The 12055-nt window shown below is 46.5% G+C and overlaps 1 protein-coding gene across 1 annotated transcript; it reads left to right on the plus strand.

The window, feature by feature from the left end:
• Nucleotides 1–127: 127 nt before the first annotated feature.
• MZT1 (mitotic spindle organizing protein 1) lies at nt 128–11792 on the plus strand. The gene is made up of 3 exons (XM_040425365.1): nt 128–272; nt 2756–2901; nt 11570–11792. The coding sequence occupies exons 1-3, from the start codon at nt 224–226 to the stop codon at nt 11591–11593; spliced, it is 219 nt and encodes a 72-aa protein (XP_040281299.1). The 5' UTR covers nt 128–223; the 3' UTR covers nt 11594–11792.
• The last annotated feature ends 263 nt before the right edge of the window (nt 11793–12055 follow it).

The raw sequence follows: 12055 nt of genomic DNA on the forward strand, positions 1-12055 counted from the left end.
CGCCGAACAAATTCGAATGTAATCCCGCCCCCTGTCACCATAGGAACTCTATAGCTGAGCACGGTTCCTCCTCCCTGGGAAGTTCTCTGAGAGAATGTCTGCCGTCGTGCCTTAGCCCCGCCCCCTGTGGGCGGTCCCTTAACTGAAGCTCGGTCGCATTCTCCAGGCAGACCCCAACGTCTGTACGTGAGTCACGGCTCTGAGCGCACATCCGGCTGCAACCATGGCGTGCGCTCCTGCCAGTGTCAGCGCTATGAGGGAGACCATGGATGGTGAGTGGATCTTTATTATTAGGTGGGATCCATATTCTGCCTCTAATGTACTCAGCGGACGACGATTTAAAGGGATGGTCCTTTTTTATTAGTATTCCTCCTCTGAAGCTGATCAGCTGCTGCTGGGATCACATGTAGGGTTGCTGCCAGGTGAGCCCTCCTCTATTAGCTGCAGCAGAGAGAAGATGCCGATGATGGCCTCTGATGGCTTGGTGCTATGTCCTGGGCATTGTGATCTGGTGGCATAGGAGAGGTCACCGGAGCATAGAGCAGGGATCGGTAACCTGCCGCACTCCAGCTGTTGTGAAACTACAATTCCCAGCGTGCTCCATGTCAGTTGTGATAAGAGCAGAGCATGCTGGGAGTTGTAGTTGCACAGCAGCTGGAGGTTACCTACGCCTGGCATAGAACGTCCAACAACTGGCTGAAGTCTGTCTCCTCTCAGATTCTGGGCCATATTATCATGCCTCTCCAGACATTACAGAACGCGGTACTATACCCTTGAAAATACAAAATCTCCTCCTATAGTAGTCAGCACCGAGAGCTAAAACTGCTGTATAGATGGGTAACCCACTACCAGTTTACTACTACTGCTGTGATGGGAAGATGTTATCTTCTAGTATAATAGTAGATGTAGAATGGGGGTGACAGTATGACAGCTTTAGTAAAGTCCAGTCAAAACCTGAGATTTGAGTGTAGATGACACGTGTAAAGTCAAGCTACCTGGTGCCATCTGGTCCTCTAGACTACTGTGCAGGATGGCGGCCTTCATCGGGTTGTAGTAAAGCCTAAGGCCTCTTTCACACGAGCGTGGCGGATTGTCCCTGGATGCGTTCAGTGAAACTCGCACCATTTTGCAAGCGAGTTCAGTCAGTTTTGTCTGCGATTGCGTTTAGTTTTTTCTGCGCAGGTGCAATGCGTTTTGATGCATTTTTCCCGTTTCTCCTAGCAACGATCAGTCAAAAACGCATTGCACCCGGATTACGATGCGGTTTTCACTGAAGCCCCATTTACTTCTATGGGGCCAGGGCTGCGTAAGAAAAACGCAGAATATAGAACATGCTGCGTTTTTCACACAACGCAGAACTGATGCATGAAAAAAAAATGTACACAGACCCATTGAAATGAAGGTGTCAGGATTCAGTGCGGGTGCTATGCGTTCACGTCACACATCGCACCCGCGCGGATAATTCGCTCGTGTGACAGAGGTCTAAGACGTGCACCCCCCTGCACTGATGACGTAGCTGCCGTGTTCATTCAAGCGCAGTGGGACGGATGGAACAGTGGACGTCTGTCTGAAGTATAGGCCATTTCTGATTATGTCCCGGAGAACCTGGGAAGCTTTCATGTTGCTGACCCTTCTTCAGGATCGGCCATCAGTATCAGAATGGTGGGGGTACCCCACACCCTCCTCTATCAGCCCCCACCATTGTGTGTAGTGAGTGGAGCTTCCTACTGCCACGCTGGATCTACTGACATGAACGGGACCAGTGCTAAAATAATAGGCCCCAGCAACTACTACCATGGACGGGGCTGTAGTTCCAGCATCTTTCCTACTGTAGAACAGCTGATCGGCTGGGGTGCCGGGTGTTTAGGATGGGTCATCAATATAAACTAAAAGGAGAAACCCTTTAAATGTTGATGACATATCCTCTGGAAAGGTCATCAGTATTTAAAGGGAACCCGTCGCCGGGATTTTGTGTATAGAGCTGAGGACATGGGTTGCTAGATGGCCGCTAGCACATCCGTAATACCCAGTCCCCATAGCTCTGTGTGCTTTTATTGTGGAAAAAAAACGATTTGATACATATGCAAATTAACCTGAGATGAGTCCTGTCCCTGACTCCTCTCACATACAGGACTCATCTCAGCTTAATTTGCATATGTATCAAATCGTTTATTTTTATTTTTTACACAATAAAAGCACACAGAGCTATGGGGACTGGATATTGCAGATGTGCTAGCGGCCATCTAGCAACCCATGTTCTCAGCTCTATACACAAAATCCCGGTGACAGGTTCCCTTTAATCAGTGGGGGTCTGATTGCCGCCATTGAGCTGTTGAAAGAGGCCATGGCGCTCAGCCTGTGACATTGAGTCCATGGCCCACAATGGCTTTCTGTTTCTGCAGCTCAGTCCCATTCAAATAAATGGGATTGAGGTGAATGCAGTGTACAGGACTGAGCCTTGTATACTGTAGAGAGGCCTCGGGGGACATCCGGGTGCCACAGCCCTTTCAAACAGCTGATCGGTGGTGGTGCCTGCAGTATGGCCCCCGCCTGTATATGTACATCATCTGTGCTTCCTTGTAATCCAGATTGTGCAGATCCCCAATCACACTATATGCTGCCACCCTTGGGGGGGTGGGGACAGTGACAGCTGAGCTGAATTCCCGCGCACAAATACATTGTGAACTTATTTCTGTGCTGCATGAACAGTAATACGTCTATCTATAATCTGATCTCGTGTGGACTTTTCGGACAGTTCTCATGGAAATTTCAAGGCTGCTGAACACTGGATTGGATATGGAGACCCTATCGATTTGTGTAAGGCTGTGTGAGCAAGGGATCAACCCAGAGGCCTTGTCGTCCGTTATCAAAGAGCTGCGCAGAGCGGCCGAGGGGTTAAAGGTGAGTGACTTGTTATCTAGAACTTACTAGTAGCATCATTTATTTTATTTTACTTTTTAAAATTCACAATAAAAAGTATACACATTACAGTAGAAAAATAGCTAAAACAGGATATCTATTATAGCAAATAATCGATGCCATGTCGGAGAATAACAATATCCTGCATAACTTGTGCATATCACAATATATTTCAATTTAATATGGAAAACGACCTATATCCTCCCCCTATTGGCTGTCGTCACAGAAACTTTATCAGAAACAATGATATTAAACTGTATCTAATTGGTCACACGTGCTGCTCTCCGTTTTTTTTTTTCCATATCCTCATATATTTTAATTTGTCGGGAGTACTGGGTCCATTCGTTTAGTGAGGGGAGGGAGGCAGATCCCCAGTTTTTAATTAAAATAACTTTTGCCGCCATCAGACCCCTCATCCAGGTCTGTCAAACCCGGGCCAAAATAACAGTGTCTGGAGCAAAAGTAGCATCATTTATGGTCTAAATATTTTAACACAGTGAGTGATGTGAAAAATGTAATGAAATCTTGAACTCCGCGCCTCCTCAACGCACCATACAGGCTGCTATATCATCTCATTATACATGATCGAGGAGGTTAAAATGGGCTTGGTCCTTGTTCTGGGAAGGCTTTTGCACCATGGTCATGGGAGATCATGTCCATTCTTGCCAGAGGGCATTATTGAGGCTTCAAACTGGCATTGGAGGACAGCTTTCCATATTATCACCATGACGGCCACAAGGAGATTTACCCTTGACCTCTGTAGGGGCAGGAACAGAGAAAGGTTAAAAGGCCCCTTCCCCCTGCCAGCATACACCAGTGTTTCCTGTCCCTACAGAGGGCAGGGCAGAGAAAGGTCTCCCTGTGGGTCGGGGAGATGAAGAAAGAAGTTGGTGTGGATCTTCCGGTGAGGAGAAGGGTGCTGTGGCACTTATCTTGAACCGCATGACATGCGGTGCTTCCCTGCTCGCCGGCAGTCTGATACCAACGCTGGGCAGGGGAGAGACGGGAGGGCTCGCTCTGGTTGATCCAGGGTAGCGTCCTCCTCGTGGCCCTGGTGGCTTAAAGAGGACCTTTCACCGATTCTTACCCTATGAACTAACTATACAGACATGTGGAGCGGCGCCCGGGGATCTCTCTGCACTTACTATTATCCCCGGGCGCCGCTCCGTTCTCCTGATATGCCCTCCGGTATCTCCGCTCACTAAGTTATAGTAGGCGGAGATACCAGTCCCTAAGTTATGGTAGGCGAAGTCTGCCCTAGCGCTGGCCAATCGCAGCGCAGAGCTCACAGCCTGGGAGGTTATTTTCTCCCAGGCTGTGAGCTCTGCAATGCGATTGGCCAGCGCTAGGGCAGACTCCGCCTACCATAACTTAGGGAACGGAGATACCGGAGGACATAGCAGGAGAACGGAGCGGCGCCCAGGGATAATAGTAAGTGCAGAGAGATCCCCGGGCGCCGCTCCACATGTATGTATACTTAGTTCATAGGGTAAGAATCGGTGAAAGGTCCTCTTTAAAATGGAGAGAGCACCCGGCGCATTTGCACATCGGATGACGTCACTTCCTGGGCGTACAGGAAGTGATGTAGGAGGCGGGCGACGCTCAGTGGTTCTCAGTGTTTCAAATGCCGGCCAGCAAAAACGAGGAGCTGCGTGTGACTGAGGTGATCTGAGGTCTGGTGTTCAGAGATGTCGGGCCCGGAACCACAATTGCCCAGAGAGCTTGATGCCTCCTGTAAGTTCCCTGTAGGGATTGTTCTTTTTCTATGGCACTCATTTGGGGTTGGGGTTCACCCTTCATATTATTTAGGGTCCCTTCTGATTATTGGGCACAGCGGTGGTACACCTATTTCGCAATACGTATGTCCATCCATCTAAATTTTGGGGTCTGTTCTCGCCTAATAGGTATCTAAGAAGGCACAGAAGAAACAAAAAAAAAGGCAAGATCCATTCATGTTTTAAAAGGTTACCAGACTGATACCCCAAAAAGATCTTCAAAGAATGCATTTCTAATATACTCTGGGAGGAACGGGTGTCTCTAAGGGATGAGGTTCGCTCCATTATCCAGGAGGAGGTCAAGGCTTCATTATCCCAGATGTCGGAATCTGACCAGGGACCCTTACCTCCAAAGAGGCAAAAAATAATTTCACCCTCCTCTTCTGATTCTGAGTGCATGAGTGATGATGCTTCCTCTTCCAGGCAGTGGGAGGAGGAAGACCCTCTTTCGGAAGGAGAGATCCCCGAGGGCAGTAAAATATTCTATTTTGCCTCTGAGGAAATGTCAGATCCCCTAAAAGCTGTAAGAGCCACCATGGGGGTGGAGGACGTTCAAAAACCTCACTCTATTCAGGAGGAGATGTTTGGGGGTCTAAGGACCAAAAGAGCCAGAGTGTTCCCAATTAATGAAAACATTAGGGATATGATCTTAGAGGAATGGTCAGACCCTGAGAAGAGACTAGGGGTATCCAGAGAATATAAGAACCGTCTATTGTTTGATCCGGCAAAGTCTAAAATATTTGACAAGATCCCTAAGATAGACGTACAAGTAGCCAATGTTAATAAAAAAAAAAAAAACTCTTTGCCCTTTTGAAGACACATCACAATTGAGAGACCCCATGGAGAGGAAAGCAGATAGCTTATTACGTAGATCTTGGGAAGCCTCTATGTTTAATCCCAAGTCTAACATCGCTGCGACCTCAGTAGCACCTCTGGCTGAACAAACTAGAATCCCATTTGAGGAATAAGACCCAGAGAGGAGGAGATAAATTCTATTTCCCTACTAAAATCTGCAACTGCCTTTTTGGCGGATGCTTCTGCGGAGTCGATTAGATTTGCAGCCAAGGATGCAGGTCTTTCTAATGCGGCACGTCGTGCCCTTTGGATGAAATCCTGGTTCGGGGAAAAAACTTCAAAAATGAAATTATGTTCTATCCCTTTATCAGGTGAATACGTCTTCAGGCCAGTCTTAGACAAGATCCTTCTGATAAAAAGAGGGGATTTCCTGAGGATAGAACTTATAGGAGGAAAGTGCCCTTTCGTTCCTTTCAGGGACGAGAGAGATCCTACAGAGGGAAAGGGAAGTCAGGCCGCTGGAGTTACCCCAAAGGAGGTAAAGGGAAAGGGTTTCTCCTTAATTCCCAGAGTAAACCCAGCGATAGACTATGATGCCAGAGTGGGGGGAAGACTGAAGAATTTTCTATCTGCCTTTTCTATCTAATATAACCTCAAATCACTGGGCTCAGGAAGTAGTCAGTGCAGGCTACAAGATAGAATTTTCTTCAGTACCCACAAGGATTTTTTTTTTATATCAAATCTGGGGTCGGGGAAAACTCAGAGCGGCATTTGGCAGAGTATCAAAGACCTCCTAGGGCTAGGTGTCGTAATTCAGGTCACAGTCTCAAAACAGGGCTGGGGGTTTTACTCCAGTCTCTTTCTGGTAAAAAAGAAGGAAGGATCATTCCATATGATTATAAACCTGAGATTCTTCAACAAGTACATTACTTACAGGGAATTCAGGATAAAATCCCTGGAATCCCTAATTCCCCAAATAAAAAAGAACGCATGGATGTGTACTGTGGACTTAAAAGATGCTTACTATCGCATCCCGATACACCACAACTCTCAAAAATTTCTAAGATTTGCCATAAAAGATCAGCAGGGCAACACTTGCCATTTTCAATTTACGGCCCTTCCATTTGGAATTTCCTCGGCTCCCAGAATATTCACCAATTTGGTGGTAGAGATGGTCGCATTCTTGAGACAGAAGGAGCTGAATCTGATTTTTTACTAGTAGGAGATACGGTAGATCAATTACTAACAGATCTAGACACCTTTTTATTTACTCTAAAGGAGCTGGGCTGGATCGTCAATCCTCAGAAATCCTGTCTACATCCATCAACCACGATACGGTTCCTGGGATTCATCCTGGACTCGCAGTCACAGTCCACCTTCCTGCCCTCAGGCAAGGTCCAGGCTTTAGGGGAAAAAATCTGCTCTGTGAGAGAGGCTATGCTGTTTGCTGGGAACATTGACAGCCTGTATCACATCAGTAATGTAGAGCCAGCTGCATTCCCGTTCCATGCAGTCCTGGATTCTGGACATCTGGGACAAACTACAAAGGTCGCTAGACCGCGATGTTCACATTCCAGGCTACGTAAAGACCTCCTTAAACTGGTGGAAGGTGAGCAGCAATCTCTCACAGGGAGTAACCTGGAGGAAGTCTCCGTTTGTCCGGATCAAGACCAATGCCAGCCAGTCGGGCTGGGGTGCAAAAATTGGGGACTCCTGTTACCAAGGTTCCTTGGCCCTTTTGGTAAGCAGCCAATCCTCAAACTTCAGGGAGCTGAGTGCAGTGTAGGAAACCTTAAGGCCTCTTTCACACGAGCGTGGCGTGTGAGGGCCCGATAAGATGCGTGTGCGTTGCGGTAAAATGCGCGATTTTTCCGCGTGAGTGCAAAGCGTTTTAATGCGTTTTGCACGATCGTGAGAAAAATCGCCATGTTTGGTACCCAAACCCGGACTTCATCACTGAAGTTCAGGTTTGGGTTCGGTGTTGTGTAGATTTTATTATTTTCCCTTTATAACATGGTTATAAGGGAAAATAATAGCATTCTTAATACAGAATGCAAAGTAAATTAGGGATGGAGGGGTTAAAAAAAAAAAGTTAACTTACCTGCTCCATAGCTGCCAGTCTCTGTTCTATCTTCAGGACTTGGCAAAAGACGTGTGGTGACGTCACTGTGCTGATTACATGGTCCAATCACATGGTTCATCACCACGGTGAGGGACCATGTGATGTGACGTCACCACAGGTCCTTAGCCGGCAGCTCAACATTACAGAAGAAGACAGAGATCCGCAACTACGCGATCAAGTGGACTCAGTGAGTTAATTTTATTATTTTTTTTTTAACCCCTCCATCACCATGTTATAAGGGAAAATAATACAGATCGGGTGCCCAGCCCGATTGTCACCTAGCAACCATGCGTGAAAATCGCACCGCATCCGCACTTGTTTGCGGATGCTTGCGATTTTCACGCGGCCCCATTCACTTCTATGGGGCCTGCGTTGCGTGAAAAACGCAGAATATAGAGCATGCTGCGATTTTCACGCAACGCACAAGTGATGCGTGAAAATCACAGCTCATGTGCACAGCCCCATAGAAATGAATGGGTCAGGATTCTGTGCGGGTGCAATGCGTTCACATCGCGCATTGCACCCGCGCGGAAAACTCGCCCCGTGTGAAAGGGGCCTAAAGGAGGCAGAAGAAACCCTCCAGAATCACCACCTGAGGATATTGTCGGACAATACGACGGTGGCCTACCTCTCACATCAAGGAGGCATGAAATCAAAGAAGCTCCTAGACCTTTCAAACAAGATATTTCACTGGGCGGAAAGGAACGTGAGGTCTATATTGGTGACTTACCTCAAAGGGGCCCTCAGGTCCGCTTCCTGATTAACAGAATGGTCCCTAAATCCAGAAGTCTTAAGTATGATAGTAGACAGATGGAGGACACGAGACATAGACTTGTTTGCGTCGAAAAACAACAAAAAAGTGAGCAGATTCTGTTCCCTGGATCCCAGGGGCAATCCCTGGGTGATAAACGCATTCGCCACGACATGGAACTGGAACCTGTGTTATGCATTTCCTCCAGTACCAATTATTCAGAGAGTAATCCAGAAAATCCTTAAAGAGAATTCGACTATCATACTGGTGACCCCCTTCTGGCCCAAAAGGAGTTGGTTCTCCTCCCTAAAGACTCTCAATCTCCCAACCATGGTCTCTCCAACTCAAGAAAGACCTTCTACATCAAGGGCCAATACTACATCCTTATGCAGAATTTTTAAAGCTAACTGCCTGAAACCTGAGGCCGAAATACTGCTCCCAGTCCCATCAAGGCATAAGCTGTGGAGCAGCATCATGCCTGGTAGATGCCAGCTACCACAATAAGCTGCATAACCCGCATACCGCTGTAAACTGGAACTGAGCCCTGATCCCACATGTATAACAGAAAGCCAGGACATACAGTGCCACCTCCTCTGCACCAGTGTGACCTGTCATGTCATCCTCCAGTGCCAGGACATGGTACCAGCAGTGGCTGGCATCACCTGTTACACCAGTCCCACTCCCCAGGTTCCTCACCTCCTTTATCTTGTCCCGCTTCTGCTTGACATTAGGATCCGCAGGCTGAAGGGCCAAAGATTTATCCTGCCGGCGGCCATGCCCCTGCCCTGCACCCACAGCCGGTCATGCTCCTTTTGGATCTCCCCCTTGATCTGCTTGGGCGGCCGGTTCAACGTGTCCTTGGCTTCCTGCAGCACCCTCTCATGTTCCTCCTCGATACGGGCAGGGTGGCGAGGCGACCTCCGTCCTCTTCATCCTGCAGCCCAGGACCAAAGGGGGTGCGCTGCTGAGGAGGTTGCTGGAAGAACACTCCACACTGACATGCAGCAGACTGCCGACCGGAATAGCAGCTGGACGCTCGCACAAAGTTTCCCTTAGCGGAGTGCAGCCAGGTACAGGCCGGTGGGTGACCACAGAGCGGTAAGTTAGCAAGCGCTTCACTCTCGCTCCGTGGTCACATGACACAATCCTCGATGCAAAAAATTTGCATCGAGGATTTTTTTTTTGTGTCGATTTACTCGATTCAATCGAGTAATCGTTTCAGCCCTACACACCATGCCCCTTAAGTTGTTAGGCAGGTTCTACTGGGCACTGAAATGCCATAAATGTGGACATACACTGGTACACTGCAGAGTTCAGAAGACCAAATTTTCTGAGAATATTGAGTTTGTCTTTCTCTTGATGTTGCTGTGTGAGGGCTTATTTTTACAGGATGAGTTGTCATTACCATTGGTCCTATTTTGGGGCGCATACAACTTTTTGATCACTTTTTATTTCGCTTTTTGCGAAGTAGGACTTGCACAAAGCAGGACACTTACACAAAGCATTTTTGAAAAGAAATAATGTTATTGGATTGCCATCTTCTGAAAGCTATATATTTTTATTTTTGGTATTGTGTGAATGACGACCGTATGGCATCCGTTTTTTTTTTTTTTTTTGTTTTGTTTTTTTGCGGATCTATTGTAATAATACCTATCCTTGTCCGCAAACCGGACAAGAATAGGACATATTCTATATTTATTTAATTTAAATTTTTTTTGCAGGGCTGCGGAACGGACATTCGGATGCAGATACCACACTGTGCTGTCTGTATTTTTTGCGGACCCATTGAAATTAATGGGCACTGAAATAAAATACGTTTGTGTGAATGTAGCTTAACTTGTAACTGTAACTCCTTCAACCACTGTGACATACCGGTACATCACGGTGGTGCAGGGGATGTATAGAGCAGACCTCTACGGCGGGCCTGCTCCATACGCAGTGGGTGCCTGCTGTATCATACAGCCAGCACCCGGCCGCACTGATGCACATCGCGGCAACTGTGAGTGAAGGCAGAGGGAGGCGGCTCCCTCTGCCTTACAATTGCAGCCCCCGCAGTGAAATCGAGAGGCTCCAATCGGTTGCCATGGCAGTCCGGACGCTGCTGAAGTGATCCAGGCCTGTCATGGCAATCTCATAGCTCAGAATGTAGAGGGTAAAAATCCTCTCCATAGAGATGTATTAGGGTGAATAGGAGAGGGGATCAGAAGATCCCATGTACTAGCCCTCTAAGGGATCTAATAGTTATAAAAATAAAAAAAATGTGGAAAAAAGTAAAATCTTAAACCACCCCCTTTCCTAATTTTACATATAAAAATATATTAACAATTAAAAAAATAAACATATTAGGTATCGCCACATCCCAAAAGTCTGAACTATTAAAATATATATTTTTTAATTCCTGTCCGGCGAATGCCATAACAGAAAAAAATGAAAAACATGCGATTCGCCTTTTTTTTGTCGCGCCACACACACACACACACACACACACACACACACACACACACACACACACACACACACACACACACACACAAACAAACAAACAAACAAACAAACAAACACAAACAAAAAAATTGGATAGCGGTGACCGGTACTGATAAAAACTGCATTTTATTACGCAAAAAAAAAAAAAAGCCCTCGTACAGCTCTGTAAATTTAACACCACAAATAATTTTTTGCCCGTTTTCCAATAATAGACATGTTAAATTAAATGGTAGCATTAAAAATATGCATCTTTCCTGCAAAAAATAAGCCCACATATGGCTATGTGAACAGAAAAATAAAAAAGTTCTAACTATTGGAACGTAGGGAGGAAAAGATGAAAATGCAAAACCAAAAATGGGCCAGTTACTTAAGGGGTTAAATTAAACTTTTTATATTTGTCCTACTAGGGGACTCCAACTTTTCAGGGTCCAATCCCTTTTCCAATGCAGTACAAGACATGCTGTAACTAGCTGGCCCGAGGCCTTTGCAGAGAACGACACCCCGCGATCGGATTACGGGGAGCTGATTGAGGGAGACTCCTGCCACTGATCGAGCAAGCACAGCTTCTGTGCTCACTCGATCGCTATGCCGTAATTTTATTATGCTAGTCCATAACTCCCTTCTAGCTGCTCCATGTATGTATGGCACTGGTCCAGAGGGGGTTAAATATATTTGTATATGGCTTGTTATTTATTTTTTTCATTTTTTTTTTTTTTTTTTCAGGCAGCAGAAAATGCTCCAAGTTAACCACGTATGGAAATAAAACATTTCTTCGATGCACTTCACTGTACAAGAAGAATTTTTTCCTGTGTATGTTCTACTGTGTTCAGATTCGTAACTCAAGCGTATTTGATGTTTCTGCCTTTTCTTGTTTACACTCATAGGTTATTGTAAATTGTTATATTATAAGCCTGGTGTAATAAATGGTGCTTTTTATACACGGACATTCAGATGTAATATTTCTATTCCATCCACCATGACGGCCACAAGTGAGAGATGACCCTTGACCTCTGTAGGGGCAGGAATACACAGAGTTTAAAACACTCCTACCTCCCTCAGTGTTTTTCCTGTCCCTACGGGGTCAGTATACAGAGAGGCCTCCCGGTGGGGAGGCGCTATAGAGTCCCTTACGTCCGGCATGCAGGGGAGGGCGGAGCTTTGCGCATCACACCTGGAACCGGTGCGCTTTGTGATGATGTCGGACGACAG

This window comes from Bufo bufo, chromosome 3 (genome assembly GCF_905171765.1).
Source record: "Bufo bufo chromosome 3, aBufBuf1.1, whole genome shotgun sequence".
Lineage (NCBI taxonomy): Eukaryota > Metazoa > Chordata > Amphibia > Anura > Bufonidae > Bufo > Bufo bufo.